The 21,266-nt window shown below is 37.1% G+C and overlaps 1 protein-coding gene across 12 annotated transcripts in view; it reads left to right on the top strand.

Moving 5' to 3' along the window:
• The first annotated feature begins 443 nt into the window (after positions 1 to 443).
• The window catches only part of THOC2 (THO complex subunit 2), a 113,394-nt gene continuing 92,571 nt past the window's right edge, over positions 444 to 21,266 (top strand). For 11 of the 12 annotated variants that reach the window (XM_081221671.1, XM_081221674.1, XM_081221668.1 and 8 more), the window contains exons 1-3: positions 462 to 544; positions 14,338 to 14,396; positions 19,305 to 19,396. In XM_081221671.1, the coding sequence (XP_081077797.1) occupies positions 474 to 544; positions 14,338 to 14,396; positions 19,305 to 19,396 (222 nt within the window). In that variant the 5' untranslated portion in view covers positions 462 to 473. Of the gene's footprint in view, positions 545 to 14,337; positions 14,397 to 19,304; positions 19,397 to 21,266 lie in introns of all 12 variants that reach the window. The other variant, XM_081221669.1, reaches the window with a different exon arrangement.

The following is a 21,266-nucleotide window of genomic DNA, read 5'->3' on the forward strand; positions in this document are numbered from 1 at the left end:
TCAGCGGGGTGTATTGTAAGTGATCTGCTTATATGTTTGTCTTCCCCACGGACTGAGCTCGTTGAGGGTAGGCATCATGGCTTATTATTTCTCTGTCCCCAGTGTCTAGCACATATTAGGTGCTTTAAAAAACACAATTTTGAATTAGTGGTCTGGAGTAGATGCTACGGAAGAAGATAAAGGCTACGAGTTGGCCTGGGGATGGCATTTTTCCTGTTCTAAAGGGAAGCGGGGGCAAGGTTTGCAGAGGCCCCGGCCAGCGTAGTCACTCTGCGACGGGATCCACGGGTCCCAGCCGTGGTTGGCAACAGGGCCTCGGGCTTTAGCAGGGTGGAGTGGAAAGTGGGGCGGAAAGTGGGGCGGGAAATCGAAAACCGAGCTCGCGGCTCCCGGCATTCCCCGTGGGCGGTGCTCCCCTTTGACCCCTCGCTCGCGTGCTACACATCCGGGTTTTTGCTACTAGTGAGGGGAAGATGGCGGACGCAGCTGTCGTGGTTCCCGTAGAGTGGATAAAGAACTGGGAGAAATCAGGGAGAGGCGAATTGTGAGTGTCCGGGATGGAGGCGGGCGCACGGCCGGGCTGGGCTCGGGCGTCAGCCTTGCTCTCATATTTCGGGGGAGGTTGTGGTGGGGAGAGGTGTCCCCTCCCCCATCCGGGTGGCGGGTGTGGATGGTTGTCTAGGAGTTTTGAACTCGGGGATGAGAGGTGCTGGTAATCGCCGCCGACCTTCTGCCTTCTCCGACTTCCCAGAAATCCCCGCTGCCCGCCGGAGCTTGTCTTTCTTTAGCCTCTTAGAACTCCCGTTTTGTCCCTACGGGTCCCTGCGCTTTCATTCCGTCTCTTTTTGTCCCCCTCTTCGCTGGAGCTCACTTGGCTCCTTTCTCTTCATGGGGCCGCGCCGGGAGGGTTCGGACTTTCAGTCTGTCCCATTTCTTTACTCTGCACCCGTTCGACTCCGCAGTTTGGAGCGCGGCGCCTCCTCTGCCTGAAGTCCGAACCGTCCCGGACTCCCTCCCATCCTCTCCGCCCGCCGCCGCGAAGCCCGGGGCGTCGGGAAGAACCCCGCTTGGCACCTCTCATCCTCCCCGGGAGCTGTCTCTCGGACTGTCCCGGCCTCGCGCGGCGCCGCTGCCCGTGTGCGAAGTGTAGCAAGGATTGCCGCTTTCCCCGAAGACCTACAGGCATTTCTTTGCTCCGTCTTTTCACCTTAGAGCCGTTTCGGGTTGGAATCAACTTTCGTCATTAAATGTTTCCTAAACCCCATTTTGTCCTGGGACTGCAACTAATTTTGGCAACTCTCCAAGGTTCTCGTGTACCTAGAATAACGCGTTTCCTGTAGACCCAAAACTTGGTTTTGTTTTTTTTTTCTTTCAGTAATACAGAAAACAGTAATTTGCTATAACCGCGGTTTCCTTGCCCCGAATTTCAGCTCTCCCTGTCTCGGGGGGAAAATTCTCTTAAGCGGCGGAACAAACCCCAGATTTTAAAACAAATAACTTCCTGCGAATTTCTTTCTCTGAATCGCTTTATTAGTTAAAGCTCAGCCTGTATGAGATTAACTCCTGTTAGCCGTTTTTGCCTTGGTCGCGCGCCGACCCTGTTAGCCATTTCTGCCGTGGTCGCGCGCCGACCCCCGTAGTCAGTTTACGGTTGCTGGCGCGAGATACGGATCTTTGAAACTTCATTACTTGGAACGAAACGCGGGGAATGCGTTGGCCGATCTTGCGCGTGTAATAGCGCCAGCCTATATGGCCCTCCCTACCCCCCTGCCGCGCTCGCGCTGCCTTATGAAGTCTTAGTGTGAGCGTTAGACTTGGATTGCCTGGGTAAGCGGCAGTTTTAGCCACTTAACTAGCCGAGTGACCTTGGGTAAGTTCCTTAACCACTTTGACCGTTTCCCCTTGAGTAAATTGGGAATAATAAGTACTCAAAGCATTGCTGTGAAGACTAAATAACGCCTGTAAAGCACTTGCCTTATAGTAAGTACTCAAGTGATAGCTATTAAAAGTAATATTATTATTCCAATCTTTAGATATTTAAACTTCTTTGGACAGCTCTTGCACTTAAAGTCTGTACCACTCAGGTTAGCAATTAATTGGTCTCTGACTCTTTCATGTATACTCTTGTACTCTAACGAATTGAGAGACCCTTGAAGAATGGGGACTGTCTCACATTTCTTTTGGTTCAACCCTCCCGTCCCCGTCCTTCCCCCACCCCCCCATAGCCTTTCTAGCATATGCTTAGAGTGCTTATTTTGTTAACTGACAGAGAAGTCTGTTTGATAAGCATTACATTTTTAACTGTTAGGAACATTTTCCAAATCCTTGTACGTGCTAGTTAACAAATAGCTATTAAGTCTCTTGTGTGCAGGGAAGGCAGGATGGGAAGTTACCAAACCAAACCATCATTTTCATCTATATTAGATTAGGATAACCCCCCAAAACGGATAAATCAGTTCATTGTTTGTTTTGTTTAGTAGATCCAGATCAGTTTAGTCAGTTTTATAACTCTGTTCTGTTACATGAAGAGAGTTGTGTGACAATAATGAAATAGTTTAAATAGTTGTTAGTTGTATGAAATAGTCAAACAAATCACCATCCAGTGCTTAGTCTTCATTTACTGGACCTCTTTTTCCTCTTTGAATACTTTGTTGCATATAGTCTAACTTTGGAATTTTTGTATCTTGCTAAAGATAGAGTTAGCATTTTCATTTTATTAGAATAAAATGGTATTATAAATATATTACAAAAAATCCTTTCTTTTGTCTGAAAAACAGCTTCTTAAAATATAAACCAGCAACTGGAAATGTTAAAAAAATAATGTGTCACCATATTAATGAATCCATTTATATATTTGGCTTTTAAGATATGACCAGTATTTAAAATTATATCTTGGGTGGATTTTTCCTTTTTAATGAGATAAATTAGCAGATGAGCTTTAACTTGACTGAAAGTTACCGTTTTAAAAAAATGCATGATATGTTTCATGAGGTATTAGTTCATTTCTTGTCTGTCTCTTCTTATGCGTGTAAGTCTATTCTGGGAGTTGTAGTCAACTTCAGCAGCATAGTGAACATATGCAATGTATGGGATATTTTATAACTTTGAGAGGGCAAATTCTTAATTGTGCCTCATGAAAAGCAACTGTCTATTAAGATGGAAAGTCTTGGTTTGAAGAATAAATTTTGTTAAGTAACTAGGGAAAAAAGAAAAACTGTATTTTGCCTATCTGAATGGTCCATCACATACTTAGCTAATCTATTGTTTCCAGGGATACTGATTATGTTTTTCATGGTAAATTATGGTGAATTCTTAAAATGATCTTTTCCAAGAGATAGCAGAAGGACAGAGGAGGACTACCAAAACATAATTGTCCTTTCCAGTAACACTTAGATCTGCTCTTCAGAGTTTCACATCTTAATGCAGACTCCTTGAAATTCTGCGACATATGCAAGATATGGATTTAATCACTTTAATTTTGGAATTAGAGCTTTAGTTTCTTGATGATTTCATATTGGCATAGGGTTTGCCACGATTAAGCTAATAAACTTGCATGTACTGGTAGATCCAGGGGAGAATTTTGTTTTTAGTAGGCATGATTAACACAGTGAGCTCAGCATTTCTTTGTGTCACAAGCAACCTTAATGGAGGATTTATTATCCAAGCTCTTAATCTGAAGATGTTAGTCTCATGTCAATACTTTGTTTAATTTTGAAATACTTATATTTGTTGAATATCATCTATTTGTCTGTTTGAAGAACTTAATTCTTTCTTTAAAAAAATTATACATCAATTAGACATTTTTGTTGGGTGTTACCTTATTAATTATTGGTAGTTATAATAAAATTTTAAAATTTAATTGCCAAATGTTTTGGTTGCCATTCTTTTTCTTCTTCTGCTACTAGATGACATATTCCAGAACTTATGGAAGTACATTTGGATGTTCATTAAATGTTGTCTGTCCTGAATTTTTTGGAGGGAAGTTGGAGGAGGGAGTTTATAGCAAATAATCATTCTAAGAAACTTTAGTGTTAGTATTTAAGTCTTTTTTTTTTCTTCAAAAGGTGCTCTAAGTTCAGCTGAAGCTTTATCTGAAACCATTTCTTTATGTCTTACTTTTCATTTGGCATTTGTTTTCTCATTTGACCTGTGTTCATAAGTCTTGGTCTTATTTCCCTGGTAAGAGAAATTCATTCTTCAGAAAATATTGTAGCAGTATCAGGACATTTTTCCAGGCTACTGCTTTCTTGGTTTGTTGGAAAAATTAAATTATTCTTTAATTAAGATAGAGTGAGTGCTATTAATGTACTTGTGTGCAGGAACTTCTGTTGTCTTTTTTAAGATTTCCTGTTCCCTTTCCTCCTCATAGGTGCATATTTTCATTTTCTTAAATGCATCTTTCAAGATAAAACTACATGTCCCAATATTCATTTTTGTGGGTTATGTCTCTCTTCTATCAATGATAATAGAGGTAGCACTTGCTTAACAAAATTTAGCCTTTTCTGTTGTTTTGTTTTTAAGAATTAATTGAAGCACAGATTGTCATCAATTTTTTATATGTAGAGCCAACTTTGAGATGTTGAACATAATCAAGTAGTGCAGGCTTGTGTTGTGTTTCTTTTTTTTACTGGAAAATAGGACCAAGTAAGAGGGAAAGCCAAATACTCATGTTAAAGAGTATTTGCAAAATAACATTAAGTTCTTGGAAGAACTGAAGACATTTTATTCAGTTTAAGTTTCACAGATATTTGACAGAAAGTATATTCTTTGTTCTCAGGGGCCTGAGATAGCATCTCCACAGTAGCACCAAACTGCTATAAAAGTGGAAAAAATGGTAAACTCAATTATTTGGAGGTTATTAAAGGACTAAAATAATCATTTGAATTTGTACCGAGGCAGAATATTTGATTATTTTTAAAACCACATTAAAATGGGCAACTGTTGGAGGTAGTTTTGTTTTCCTCCCTTTAAAATTTAGGATAGAGACCTAAAACTGTATAAGAGCTGTAGTTAAGACACGCAACATTTAGAAACAATTGTTTCTTTAAGGATACTTAAAGATACTTAGTATACTTAATGATACTTCTGTTAGTGAACTACTTAGGGGAAGAGCCAGACAAATCTACTGACTGGGGGAAAATTCTTAGTGATTGTTTTTAGTTTCCTCCAACAACTAAGGCAGAAGTGTTTTATACTAGGGAAATAAAAGTATCTGTTATACAAGTAAGTTGCCTTATCATAATAACCCATCAGTGATTCCTTACACAATTTGAGCAAATCTTTGAGATGCTTATTAATAGTTCATGATGACATTATCATCTGCATCCTTTAATGAATATGTTTGTGGCCTTGTGACTGACAAGATGAAATTACATTTCAATGATTTTTAAAAATTATGTAACAATGACTGTACCATTAGATTAAGTGGGATTTGGAACACTGACATTCCCCCCTCCCCACTGGAAGGATTATAACAAAAGACATTTGCATTAAGCTTATTAAAACAAATAGAAAATGAAGCTATTGAAAATGTGAATAAGCAAACACATTCACTGTAAGAAGGAATATTTGACCTTGCTTTTTAGTATCCTGGGTACAAAGGGAAAGGTGAGTTACTTGATTTCCCTTGCATTCTTCTGTCAAAGATGCAGTATTTCCTGCTACTACATTCTAAAGGGAAACGAACCTCTGGGGACAGTGGTTCCCCCACAAGGGGGAATTGTTTCAGTACTTTATAGCAAATATTGAAGCAGCCTTGATGCACCTTCTTATATATTTACTCTTAACAAAAAAGGAGCTAGGTGTCAGACATTTTTAGGTTATATTCTCTGATGATAGTCTTGAAGCAGATATTTTTGTATTGCCTAATGTAATGAAGATTGATTTTTTTATTTGAGGTAAGTTTGTGGTAGGTTTAACTTATTTTGAGAAACTAAAAGCTTACCCACTGTCTTAACACATTGGAAGGCCTATCTGGTTCTCAGAAGTAGTTGAAAGTACTTGGGGTCAAACTTAAATCAGCTTATTTAACTATTTCTAAGGTGCTCTCTGAAAAATTTTTTTTTGTTCTTTTAATAGGAATTGGTTAAAAACTAATAACTAAATGAGATTTTCAAACTATGCAGATTTAATTTAGTAATTGTTCTCCAGTGGCAAGGTATTTTTATTCTTTGGTTTTGAAAATAATTTTGTGAGACCTACAAATGAATTGTTGACTGGGAAAAGTTTATTGAACCGTGCCCTGCTCATTCTGATGATGAAGTATTGAAATAATCAAAAGACACAGAGAGGTGAACTGCAAGGGCATGCATAATCTGCAAAGTAGATAATCTCTCTGTGGATGATTGTAATGTGGTATCATATTTCACCTTAGATGTGATATATAAGCATATTCTGTAAGTCTTAAAGTTACTTGTTTTATTGACTATGGAAAGAGCATTGCTAGACATAAAAGAGTGAGAAACATACGCATTCATTGGTTCTCTTTTTCATTAGAGCTTTGTACAGCTTGTAATAAGAATATTTCTTTTTCTGAAATGTGAAATTTAAAAAATACAGAAAAGTGCATAAAATCTAAATGTAGAGCTTAAAGAATCACTGTAAGATGCACACCCATGTAACTCATATCCAGCTCTAGTCAACATAGTCCCCCTTCCTGATTGCACCCTCTTTATCTCCCCTGTGGTAACTGACATTTATGGCTTTCTCTAGTTTTTATTTACAGTTTTGCTACCCAAATAAGTTTAAGTTTGTTCTTCTTGAATTTCATATAAATGGAATCATAGAGGGTGTATTCTATTGTATCTGGCTGCTTTTGCTCAGCATTATGTCTTTAGGATTCATTCATATTTTTGCAAGTATTTGCAGTTCTTTGATTTTCATAGTTAAAAGATACTCCATTGTATAACTATACCACAATTTATCTCTTAGACTGCTGATGAACAATTTTGTTGTTTTGAGCTTTTGGCTGTTACCAGCAGTGCCAATAGAACCATTCTTATACAGGTATCTTAGTGTACACAGCATGTGTTCTTGTGGGATATATACTGAACTGTAGAATACATACATTGTATGTGTGGCTAGGTTCTAGATTGTGATTAACTTTAGCTCTGCTAGATACTGCCAAACTATTTCAAAATATACTCCCACCAGAAGTGTATGAGAGTTCACCTTCACATCCTGGCTAACATTTAATATTGTCAGACTGTAAATTTTTGGTCAATATAATATGTATCTAATGTTATTTTCTTGGGGCTCATATTTTCATAGGCATTTTTCCCAATTTTAAAAATTGAAGTGTAGTTTATTTACAATATTATATTAGTTTCGGGTGTACAGCATAGTGATTCAGTATTTTTGCAGATTATACTCCATTTATAGGTTATTATGAGGTAATGGCTATAATTCCCTGTGCTATACAGTATATCATTGTTGCTTATCTATTTTATACGTATTACTTTGTATCTGTTAATCCCATACCCCTAAATTGTCTCCCCCTCCCCTTGCCCCCCGTCCCTCTCCCCTTTGGTAACCACAGGTTTGTTTTCTATATCTGTGAGTCTGTTTGTTTTGCATATGCGTTCATTTGTAGCATAGGCGTCTTTTTCTAGTTTACTAGTTTCTCTCCATTTTCAGGTTAATGAACTTATCCTATGATTTTCTGGAAACATTATTTTGCTCTCCCTTTTTAAGTCTTATCTAACTGGAGTTGATTTTTATGTGTGCTGTGAAGTAGGGGTTGCAATATATTGTTGTGGTGGTTGATGTATATGAAGAAAGTTCAGCCTCACACATAAATAGTTGGCAAAAGGAGGAGAATTTTAGTAGCCTTTTCAGATAATTGTAGATATTCTTTGATATCATGTCAAAATTTGTCAGGTGGTAGTTTCTTAATGGTTTGTTGCAATGCCAAATCCAAAACCATATCAGTGTACTTTTTGTACTTTGTTAAATTGAAATCCAATTGTCTCTCTTTTACTTGGAATCTTTTACCCATGCATTATTTTGCAACATCATGCATTGGTCAGTTGGAAAATATTGGTTCACTGAATGATGCAGCATTTCCAAATATTGACACAAGCATTGTATAATATTAAAAAAACCCCACATTCTTTAGTATCATCACTGAACTTATCAGGAAAGTTTTTATGAATTGGGAACTAGCCACGTCTGTGGTGCCAGATAAAAGTTTTCCAATATTCTAATTTTTGTTTGAAACCTTACATTTTATCATTGGCAACAAATACTCTCAGTTGTTTTCCTTGAAGTGACTGGCTCTCTTGGTTCATTTTTGAGAAAATGCTTGCCAAAGACCCAAATCCGAATAACCATAGTTCGTCGTTTCTTTCAAGTAAAAATGGTGTTCTGTGAAAAAGCAGCTAGTTCAGCTCAGAATTCAAACAGTCGTATAAGTGATTTTCCTGGAGACAACCATGGTATTTTGGTGTGTGACAGAAATGTTTTATGTATACTTTCCAATTTGTCACATAGAATATTAAAAATACGTATTTATTAAAAAGGCATGTTCTCAGGGCTAGGATTTATTAAAATTAATTTTCACTACTTCATTAAGGACATTTTCTTTATTGTAGATACAAACACATAACATCAGATAAATCTTAGCACATTTTTAAGTGTACAGTACAGTATTGTTAACGATAAGCACAGTGTAGTACAACAGATCTTTAGATCTTTTTCATCTTGCTTGACTGAAGTTTTATACCCATTGAACAGCAAGTTCCCATTTCTCTTTCCCCCTAGCCCCTGGCAACCACCGAAATTCTACTTTTTGCTTCTATGAGCTTGATTACTTTAGATACCTCATATAAGTGGAATCATGCCGTATTTATCCTTCTGTGACTGACTTACTTAGCATACTATCTTCAGGGCTCATCCATGTTGTAGTATATGACAGGATTTCTTTGTGCCTGAGTAATGTTCCATTGTATGTATACACCATGTTTTCTTTATGTATTCATCTGTTGATGGACATTTAGGTTGTTTCTGTCTCTTGGCTATTGTGAATAATGCTGCAGTGAACATGGGAGTGCAAATACCTCTTTGATATCGTCTTTTCAACTCTTATGAGTAAATACCTGGAAGTGGGATTGCTAGATTGTATGGTAGTTCTATTTTTAATTTTTTGAGGAACTTCCATACTGTTTACCATTTTACATTCCCACCAACAGTGCACAGGGTTTCCAGTTTCTTCACATCCTCCCTAACACTTATTCTCTGTTGGTTTTTAAAGGACTAATTTTTTTAAACAGGTGTTTTATGGTTCACAGAAAAATCGAGAGGAAGGTACAGAAATTTCCCTTACCCCCTGCCCCCGCACATGCACAGCCTCCGCATTATCAACATCCCCCACCAGTGTTACATTTGTTACAACTGATGAACCTATGTTGATACATCATAATTGCCCCAAATTCACCCCCGCACATGCACAGCCTCCCCATTTTCAACATCCCCCACCAGAGTGTTACATTTGTTACAACTGATGAACCTACATTGATACATCATAATTGCCCCAAATTCAAAGTTTACCTCTGTGTTCACTCTTGGTGTTGTACATTCTGTGCGTTTGGACAAAGGTATAATGATGTGTATCCATCATTATAGTATCAGAGTATTTTCACTGCCCTAAAAATCCTCTGTGCTCTGCCTATTCATCCTTCCTCCTAACCCCTGGCAACCATTGAACTTTTTACTGTCTCTATAGTTTTGCCTTTTCCAGAATGACATTTAGTTGGAAACATATACTATGTAGTTTTTTCAGATTGGCTTCTTTGACTTATTAGTGTTCATTTAAGGTTTCTCCATGTCTTTTCATGTCTTGATAGCTCATTTCTGTTTAGTGCTGAATAATATTCCATGGGGTCAGTGTACCAATTTATGTATCCATTCACCTACTGAAGTATATCCTGGTTGCTTCCAAGTTTTGGCAGTCATGAATAAAGCTTCTATAAATCCATGTGCAGGTTTTTGTGTGGACATAAGTTTTCACCTCCTTTGGGTAAATATCAAGGAGAGTGGGATTGCTGGATCATAAGGTAAGAGTATGTTTAATTTTGTAAGAAACCACCAAACTGTGTTCCAGTGTGGCTGTACCATTTTTCATTCCCACGAGTGATGATTGAGAGTTACGTTGCACCACATCCTCACCAGCATCTGTCGTTGCCAGTGTTCCAGATTTTGGCCATTCTGATGGGTGTGTAGTGGTATCTCATTGTTTAAATTTCCATGTCCCTGATGATATATGATGTGGAATATCTTTTCATATGCTTATTTGCCATCTGTATATCTTCTTTGATGAGGTGTCAGTTAAGGTCTTTGCTCATTTTTAACTTGGGTTGTTTGTTTTCTTATTGTTGAGTTTTAAGAGTTATTCATATACTTTGGACAGTAGTCCTTTATCAGATGTCATTTCTGTTTTTTTTTGTTTGTTTGGGGTTTTTTAATAATGACCACCCTTACAAGTGTGAGGTGATGCCTTATTGTGGTTTTGATTTGCATTTCTCTGATGATAAGTGATGTTGAGCATCTTTTCATACACCTATTGGCCATTGGTATGTCTTCTTTGGAAAAATGTCTATTCAAATTCTTTGCTCATTTTTAAATCAGATTTTTTTTCTTGCTATTGAGATGTAGACGTTTCTTAAATATTTTGGATATTAGCCCCTTATCAGATACATGGCTGGTTTGCAAACATTTTTATTTTCCATTTCGTAGGTTGCCTTTTCATTCTTTTTGTTTTTTTTTTGGCTGCACCGTGTGGCACTCAGGGTCCTAGTTCCTTGACCAGGGTTGGAACCTGTGCCCCCTGCAGTGGAAGCATGGAGTCTTAACCACTGGCCCACCAGGGTAGTCCCCTGCCTTTTTATTCTGTTCATTGTTTCTTTGCTGTGCACACAATTTTTAGTTTGATGTCCCACTTGTCTGTTTTTGCTTTCGTTGTGCTTTTGGTGTCATATCCAAGAAATCATTGCCAAGACCAATGTCATGAGGCTTTCCCCCTGTGTTTTTTTCTAGGAGTTTTACAGTTTCAGGTCTTATTTTTATGTATTTGATCTATTTTGAGTTGATTTTTGTGTATGATGTAAGAAGTGTCCAATTTCACTCTTTTGTATGACTATCCATAATGCTCTTGAATATCTATAGTGCTCTCTAATGACTTTTTCAGTTTAGTTGTTACATTCTTTAGCTCCAAAATTTGGTTCTTTTAAAATTTTCTGTCCTTTTGTTAAAATTCCCATTTTGTTCATGCATCATTTTCCTGAGCTCATTGAGTGTTTTTATGATGGTTATTTTAAATTCTTTGTCAGATAATTCATTTGACTCCAATTCTTTAGGATCAGTTTCTGGAGACTAATTTTGTTTCTTGTATTGGGCCATTTTACCTGTTTCTTTATGTTCTTTGTAATTTTGTGTTGATATCCTTGCATTTGAAAAAACACTCTTATCCCAGTCTTTATGGACTGCTTTAGTACAGGGAAAGGCCTTTACCAATCAGCTTGGCTATAGATTCTGGGGGCCTCTCAAATTTTTTCTCTGGACTCATGTGTAGATTCCAGATAAGAGGGATTTTCCAGTTTCTTTTTTCCCGGAAACTGGCACTCTCTTGCATTCTCTAGTGTCCATCTGTTGTACCATGGGTCCTGTGAAGCAGCAGCACACCACCTAGCTCTTTTTGTTCTTAGTGGCTCCCAGGCAGCTAGAGTATGCTGGGTGCCATCAGTGCCCTAAGTCAGGCTAGACAGAAACCAGTCTCAGGCAGTACCCCCTCCCCAAAGGCTGGGCTATTGGACACTCTTCTTTCTCCCTTGAGGGAGAGATTGCCAAGCTGTTGTCCCCCCCCCCCCCCCCCCCCGCCAATCAGAATGTTAGATGTATATATAGTCCAGTCTTCTCTTTCCCTTCTCAGGGAGAATTTGGGAATTGGGAATTTCCTCCCAGTTGTGTGGTGTTGTGCCAGGAGAAGGGACTATGGTGAAAGAGTGTCTTGTGTTTTCCTACAAGCTTTGATGCAGCTGGTTTAGTCCTCGCCTGGGGTGCAGGAGCCTCTTAACTGGTTTCTGAATTTCTCATAAAGGGAATTGGGTATGTGTATTGTTGAGTTGTGTTTCTATGGGAGGAAGGAAGGCCTGGGGCTTCCTATTTTGCCATCTTGCTGAGGTCACTCCTATCAAGGACATTCTTAAGTGAAACTGGCTTTTATTTGTGAATGGTCATGAAAGATATAATGAAACAGTTTGGTGACATCTTTCATGAGACTGGCTATATTCTTTCCTTTGATTTCTTGATCATGAAGAATTCAATGAGACAGTTTGGTGCTACTGCCTTGATAAATGTTAAGGTGCTAACCGTCTTACCTTCCTTTGCTTTTGAATTATTAGGGCAAATGTCATTACAGCAAAAGAAGGGAAATGAAGTCTTAGTATTATTATGAATATAGTTTTGACCTTGCAGAACTCTAGAAAGTGTCTTGGGGATCAGGGGTTTGTGAACCACACTATCAGAACTGCTACTTTATCAAATATAAGTTTTTTTCTATTCCTGATTTTCTAAAAGTCTTTTTAAAAAATAGTGAATGGATGTTGAATTTTGTCAAACGTCTTTTATGCATAAAAGGACTTTTAGAAAATTAGGAATAGAACCTATTCCTGAATTATTATGTTATTTTAAAAGTCAATTTAATGTGGTGAGTTAATTTGAACCAGCTTTGTGTATTTGGGATAAACCCACGTTAGCCTTGATGTATTTCACTGTTTTTCAATTTATATATCTATCTCTCTATATTTAAAACTACACATGTTTAAATACCATAAGTCACTATTATTATTATTCAGTTAATATTAAATTAGAATTACCTACATACTTAGCACTTTTTCCCCTCATTTCTTGCTGCAACTCTAAGGTTCTATCTGGGATCATCTTTATCCCGCCTGAAGAATGTCCTCAAGCATTTCTTTTAGTATGTGAACTCAATTTTTATTAGTCTGAAGTTCAGTCCTTATTTTGTCTTTTCTTGGAACTGTGTTTTTTGGGTATAGAATTTTAGGTTGACAGGTACTTTGTTTTAGCACCTTGAATGTATCTTCCAGCTATCAAGTGTTCTTGTTGAGAAGTCATGAAGATACTAATTGCCTTTTTTTCCTCAGGTGCTTAAATGATTTTGTCTTTGGTTTTCTGTAGTTTTACTATTGATATGCCCAGATACAGATTTCACTTCAGTTCTGGAAAACTGAATTCTTGGCTATTATTTCTTCAAATACTGCTTTTGCCCTGTTCTGTCTTCTTTCTGGAATTCCAATTAAACATACCTCTTTTCACTGTATACTGTATATCTGTCCTTTGCTGTATTTAAATTAGTGAAGAAATATTCACCATACAACAGGTATTTTTTTTTAATTTTTAATTTTATGAAAAAAATTTCAACTTTTTGTTTTTAAACTTTGTTATTGGAAAAAAGTCTCAGATGAGAAAGTAGATATAATAGCTCCCCAATGAAATCATCAACCAACTTAAATATTTATCAACTGCTGGCCAGTCTTGTTTCATCTATAACCCTACCCATTTTTCCCATACTTTTGAAGTAAGTATTTCATCTGTAGATATTTCAGCATCTATCGTTTAAAAAGTTATAAAATATTCCAGTTGACTCATAAATGTTAATTCTTAAAATATTTGTTTGAAACAGGATCCAAGTAAGGAGCTATACATTGTGATCGATATATCTCTTAAGCCTTTTTTACCCTGAGGATCCCGCACCATCTTTTATTTTCCCTTGTAATATATTTGTTGAAGAGACTGGGCCATTGTCCTGTAGAGTTTCCCACAGTTTGAATTTAAGTTATTGCCCCCCCCCCCCTTTAAAGACAACTTCATAGGTGGTGGTATGTTCTTGTATATCAGGATCAGGAGGCACATGATATCTGATTGTCTCTTGTGATGTGAACAGCCATTAATAGATGCCTAGATCCTTTAATTTATTAGGGACCTTAAAATGGTGATGTTCTAATTCTACCATTCCTTTGTTTGTTAGCTGAAATACTGACAGAGGCATTTCTTATCAACTATTCGTTCATATACAGAAGGCAGAATAAGTGCTTGATTTTCATTCTTTTATTCACCAGTTTTCAAAATAATGACTTGATTCACTAGCATTCTCCAGTTCTGACCAATTAGGGTTTATAGGTTTGTTTTATTTAAATTATAAACTAATGGATTTAAAAATATCTGCTACATTTCCGGATATTTTTAGTTGATATAATTTGCTCTATAAGGACTATCTATGTTAGGATTAGAAATTAATACAGATTATTTGTTTTATTCTAGTTTGCATTTATGCCGGATCTTCAGTGAAAATAAAAGCCATGATAGTTCAACTTATAGAGGTAAGACTTTTAAAAGTATCATAGGACTTCCCTGGTGGTGCAGTGGTTAAGAATCCTCCTGCCAATGCAGGGGGCATGGGCCTGATCCCTGTCCGGGAAGATCCTACATGCCATGGAGCAACTAAGCCCGTGCACCACAACTACTGAGCCTGCGCTCTAGAGCCCGCGAGCCACAACTACTGAAGCCCACGCACCCTACCACCCGTGCACCACGACTGCTGAGCCCATGTGCCACGACTACTGAAGCCTGCAGTCTAGGGCCCGTGTGCTGCAACTCCTGAACCTGCGTGCTGTAGCTACTGAAGCCTACATGCCTAGAGCCCCTGCTCTGCAGCAAGAGAAGCCACCACAATGAGAAGCCTGTGCACCCCCATGAAGAGTAGCCCCCTCTCGCCACAGCTAGAGAAAGCCTGCACACTGCAACAAAGAGACCCAACGCAGCCCAACAAATAAATAAATAAATAAATAAAAGTATCATAGCTATTATCTTTGGCTTGGTCAAAATTAATAAATATCCTGTTTTCCATTAAATTTTATGAATAAAAGCAAAAGGTCTAAGATATTCACATTATATAAAGCTTTTATATGAAAATATTAGAATTGAGATTAAAACTGTAGTTACAGTAAGACTATATATCTCTTTATATGGTTGTCTTTTGACCTGCATAATAGTCATATAATATTGCTTGGCTTTTATAATTGTAACATGGTATATTTACCTACATTTCAGCAGTTGCTAGCTGTAGTAAAACTTATATAGGCTAGGTATCAATCATAAACAGAAGAGAAGAGCTAGCACGGAAAAAAAAATATTCTGATCTTTTTTGCACTAGGAAACTTCCAGAAACTGAGGTTCAGTGTTTTTACTAAAGCTGGTTATGTTTAGGTGGTATCTGGGGATCTTGTTAAAGGTAGTGTCATGGAAAACATTAAAAGGAACGGAGTTGTTTACTACTGCATATCACAAATACGGTATATTAAGTAAAATGTTATTAAACGGGGTGTAAATTTTTAGTTATGTTAATTTTAAAGGATTTGCTGTTTAACTTTCATTAATTTAAAATTAGGTATATGGGGCTTCCCTGGTGGCGCAGTGGTTGAGAGTCCACCTGCCGATGCAGGGGACACGGGTTCGTGCCCTGGTCCTGGAAGATCCCACATGCCGCGGAGCGGCTGGGCCTGTGAGCCATGGCCGCTGAGCCTGTGCGTCCGGAGCCTGTGCTCCGCAACGGGAGAGGCCACAACAGTGAGAGGCCCGCGTAACACACACACACAAAAATAATAAAAAAAAATAAAATTAGGTATATGGATTTAGAAAAGGAGGGGCAAAAACAAAAGCAGTAACGCCCAATAAGTTTAAAGCATTTTCATGTGTAGCTTTCACTGGGGATAGAACCCATAACATTTTTTTTTCAAATCTGGAAAAATAATTTATAGTCAATATTCTATTTTAAATAAAAAATTATTAGATAATTTCCTGTAGATAAGTTTACTTTTATCAAAAATTAAATATTACCTTAATATGAGAATATATACTTTTTGAAGAACATTTGGGTTTCTGAATAGAAAGCATTTTTAAACAAATGAGTAAGCCATTTTTCTTTCTGTCATTTGGGTAAGACTTGTTAACATTCCTAGCCCAATCCCCAAAGTTATTTTCCAATCATCCTGCTTTTAAAATTGCATGATCATTCATGAAGATTTCTAAGGTTGATATAATGCCTTCTTTTTTGAATAAGTCAGTTGACTGTCAGAAATGTAAGAGAGTAAAAAAAGATTCCTTTTTAAAAGCATTTGGGTAGTTATTTTTTTCACCTTATGTTTAAAACAAGTTTCTAACTTCTCAGTTAACTTGGATCTTGTTTGCGATTGAAACCTTAAGTAGATAAAATAAGAAAAAGAATTCTCAGAAAAACTATTAATAGCGTAACAGGGTGATTACTCTTCCAGTTTTAAATGGGACTGTGTGGATGTTTAATAACTATCAGATTATTGTTAATTTGCATGGTTGTTCTGATTCATGTATGAAACCCCAAATAGTAGGAGTGTGGCCTCATTGGCTCAACTGCAGGTGTTCTCTCTTGCTTGCCCTTGCCTACTTCCTCAACGCATAACACTCTTTGGCTGATATCTGCCAACAATCAAGCTTTGGTCTGAGGGCCCGAGTGGGTAGTCCATGCAGGGAATTGAATGTCGTTTCTTCAGAATTTCCTTCGTCTGTCTCAGGAGGATTGAGTTTGGGTGGTGTTCCTTGTGCCCTTTTTTCCCTTTCTGCCTCTCCCTCAAATTGATTTCATTTCAGGCAGGCAGTTTCCCTTGCACAAGCTGCTTCTCCTTGTTCTTTTTATAAGTCTCTTCCCCACCACCCCATAAAATAACATTGTAAGGTTGGCTGATAAACATGAGTAGCCTTAGTGATATTCGACATAACCAAGAACTAGTGTCTAAAATGTTCAAATTCCACAAAGAGTGTCTAGAAGTCCCTTTTACTTGTGGCTGTTCTTAAAGCTGCTTTTTCTGAAACGTTAGCATTTATTCTTTTCTGTGTAATTATAAGGGTTGTAAGTTTTCCTCCCCATTGTAAATGTAAAGTTTTTCAGCTTTAGTGTAGATTTTGCAGGGCTTTTTCAGCTTTAGGGTAGATTTTGCAGGGCTTTTTCAGCTTTAGGGTAGATTTTGCAGGGCTTTTTCAGCTTTAGGGTAGATTTTGCAGGGCTTTTTCAGCTTTAGTGTAGATTTTGCAGGGCTTTTTTGCAGGGCTTTCAGCTTTAGTGTAGATTTTGCAGGGCTAGCCACTTAAATGGGCATTTAAATAACATGTGAATTGGGGACTATCTTTGCTACTTTGTGCATTACATTGTGATTGTTTTTATGTTACTTAGTGTCAGCAAGATGACCTTGGGCCATTTGTTGTCTACTTTAATCTCCTTTGATTAAGATTAGAATTCCCTCAGCCCCTGTGAGCCCATATTCTTATGGGAATTTAGTTTATGATGCTCAGCTGTTTTGTGCTTCTAAGAGTGATTGCTTTTTAAAAAATCCTAGTTATCTGGATAACTTCAAATGGCTATTATTTGTTATAAAAGCATTTTATTAATGGAAATTGAAAGCATGAAACTGACCTCATATTCCTACCATGCTAACAGAAATTTTTCCTTTGCATTTTAGTTTTTATATAGTTTACTATAAGCATAATGAAGGCATATTTGTGAAAAAGGTAGAATATATTTAATGGATTCTTCATAAGGAATTGGGATAATCTGACTATATTTCTTTTGTGAATAATTTAATGGACAAATTTACTTCATTGTAAAATACTATTTTCATTGTTTAAAGGGAGATTGATAAAAGTTTTTATTTCTGTTATGTTCCTTTTTTGTGGCTAGTAGTAGACCAAAGGAGAAGATTTTTAAATATTTGATTTCTCTTTTAAATTTTTAGTTTTTGGCTGTGCTGCACAGCTTATAGGATCTCAGTTTCCCGACCAGGGATTGAACCCCGGCCACAGCAGTGAAAGCACCGAATCCTAACCACTAGAACACCAGGGAACTCCCAAATATTTGATTTCTTAACTTGTTATATTGCCCTGAAAGATTTTTTGATTTATTTCAAAAGTGGATTATAAATTGACTTTATTTTACATTAATGTTTTTAGAGCTACTTGTTTTCCTACTTTTTTTTTTTTTTTTTTTTGCGGTACGCGGGCCTCTCACTGTTGTGGCCTCTCCCGTTGCGGAGCACAGGCTCCGGATGCTCAGGCTCAGCGGCCATGGCTCACGGGCCCAGCCGCTCCGCGGCATGTGGGATCCTCCCGGACCGGGGCATGAACCTGCGTCCCCCGCATCGGCAGGCGGACTCTCAACCACTGCGCCACCAGGGAAGCCCTGTTTTCCTACTTTTAATGAGAGGAAGGAGATAAAGATTTTAGTGTATGGGACTAAAGGAAAAGGTGGCAGAAAGGAGGTGTTCACCTGACCATTAACTCCTCCCCCCTCCCCAAATTCCTTCTCCAGGAAAGGGGGGCTATGCTAATTAATAGTGAATGAGACTACTGTACATGTGGTTGACAGTTCTCACAGGACTGATGTTTTATGTGTGTATGTACATATGTAATTACGATCAGCCCTTAGTATCTGCAGCGGATTGGTTCCAGGAGCCCCCTCTGATAGCCAAAATCCGAGGATCCTCAAGTCCCTTATATAAAATGGCAGTGTACAGTGACTAAAGTCAGCCCTCCATATCTGTGGATGCAGAACCTATGGATACAGAGGGCTGAATGTATTTTAGTTTGAATTCTGATGGAAATAGAGGAGAAAATGAGATTTTGGGGAGAAATTTCTCTGACAGTAGGATATGGGTAAAATTAAATTTTATATTTACTGCTATTCCTTATCTGTTGTCAGTGTAGCCCTGCGTTTGAATTGACTATAATCTGAATATAGTTAGAAAAATCTGTGAATCTCCTGGCGAGAAGAATGGTTAGTTTATATTCACTTGCTAGAGTTCTATGCACTCATTAAAAATAATTTCGTAGACTTTGGTAGCACGAGAAAATGCTTTTAGAAGTGTTTGTCAGGTAATCAGAATACCAAATGATGTAAACTATGAATGCAAGTATGTAAAATATGTAGACATATAGAAAAAGATTGGAAGGAAGTGCTCAAGCAGTAGTTATGTTATAGTACTGGAATCAAGGTTAACTTTTTTCTCCTCTTTAAGTATTGTGTTTTTGTGAAAATAAAAGGAAAAAATCTGCTAGGGAAAAGCATTAGAAGTATAGTTTTCTTAATCATTATTGATGTTTATAATAATTCTGAGAAGTAGGAAATACGTAGATCTTTCCCTAGAGAGTCTGCCTTTCATGTTCAAGAGACTGTGTCATTATACTCTTTCTTTTATGTTTGACAGATTTCCAGCAAGCCCTTTATGAGTTATCATACCATGTCATTAAAGGAAATCTAAAGCATGAACAGGCATCTAATGTTCTTAATGATATTAATGTAAGTATATATATGTTTTTTAAATTTGATAATTGTTACATATTTCTTTTTGCCTTTGATGGAAGGATCCCTGAAGTGTATAACTTGTGCTTCATTTTATTCACAATTATAGTAGTGAATGTTTTAAGATAATATTGGTAAGCCATTGTTGCTAGACAGAAATATAGGTATTTTAATCTTTTTCTCTGGTTGTGAGTAGAGCAGGAAATATTACGTAAGCTGGGAGGGCAAAAAAAAAAAAAGCTCCTATAAAAAAATAATTTAGTTAGACTGTTCTCCCAGTATAGCATAACAAGGCATTTTCTTTTGTTTGTGGTTATGTTTAGAAATTAAATATATTTAAAAACTTGAGGATTAAATTATTTTAAATTGAGGTTGTATGATTCTAATGTTTGCTTGATGCTAATTTTCATGTTGTTTGTTGTTTGCTTTAGAAAATAATAACTAGACTTTTCCCTAACCTTTAAGTGGTTATTGTGTTTCACTCTTTTATTTATTAGAGAATTTAAGTTAGATTCAGACCAGATACTTTCCATGGTTGTTTGGTATTTGAATTGAAAGATGAACTCTCAAATTGTAAGGGTGTTTACTGTAAAGCAGGAGTTAAGTTTCATTTTATTACAAGTGGTGTATTATTCTATTATTATTAGGCTGGATTTTACACTTGTATAAATAAAATTATCTGCCCAGTTGAGAACAGCTTTCATAATAAGTATTATTGAGGTGGTACCTGGAGTTTCTTGATGTCAGTATGAATTTCCCCTGTGCTGCTTTAAGCTTCTGTAGCCTTTTTCTTTCTATGATTTTTGTGCTTTCCCGAGGATGGTCTTAAGGACTTTCTATGTTTAGTAGTTGTGATTTTTTTCCCCCCTCATGTTGAGATGTATTTGAGCAGTAGAGGTTCAATATGAGTTTCTCCTTTACCTCTAAACTGTCTATCTGATTAGCTTGTGTTGGAGTAGTCTATTTCTTCAACAAATAATATTCCATGTTTGAAAACTCTTGTCTTGCTCTATTGTTTTGGAGCACTTGCATTCAAGTAGACATAGCCAAATTTCATAGCCCTTAAGAAGAGACTAATGTCTGATTGGCAATTAAGGTTATTTCATTCTGTAAATTGGGCATCAGTATAGGTTTTAGTGTGTTAATGGAATTTGATTCTAATACTTTTCCCATTTATTGAAAATGAATAGTCCAAATGAACTTAATGTGTGTTTTGTTCTTACTTAGCTTCCCTTTCTTTGAGTCCTTAGTGATATATATACTTCTGCAGCTGGATTCTTTGTCGTGGCTAGATTCTCATAGTCCTATATTGCACTGTCCCATATCTTAGCCACAGAAACATATCTTGTCTGTCTCTTACAGCTACCAGTTTTTTCTTTAGAATTATATTTCTTTCCTTTACTCTCTGAAAGTAGGCTAATTTTAGGGTTGCTATAGTGCCAGCAAACTAATTGCAATAATTGAACTATGATCCTTACTAATGGAAAATGGCTCTAAAATTGGGTGTGGGAGTGGGAAGTCAGGAGACAAATCTAGGATAAATGCTGAAGTATTCATCCAGAAATGAGGGGAGAGTTTCGGGTCAGTTTCTCCAAAGGCTGCAAACATCAGTGCATAAAGAAAATAAAGATAGATTTTTGCTAATTATTTTCATCTTCAGAGAATCTTGAGTTATGAGACAACAGCTTGTAATTATTATTGCATTTTTTAGAGTTTTGTTCTGATAATACTATGATTTTTGCATAGATCAGTGTTGACTCAGGCCTGAGCACAACATTTAAAGTTTTAGATGAAAAATGTACCATATTTAACAGTCTTGCTTTAGGTAGGTGTAAGGTACTCCAAATTCCAGTGGTTTCTGACATGA

Source organism: Mesoplodon bidens, assembly GCF_964165515.1.
Source record: "Mesoplodon bidens genome assembly, chromosome: X".
In the NCBI taxonomy this organism is placed as follows: Eukaryota; Metazoa; Chordata; class Mammalia; order Artiodactyla; family Ziphiidae; genus Mesoplodon; species Mesoplodon bidens.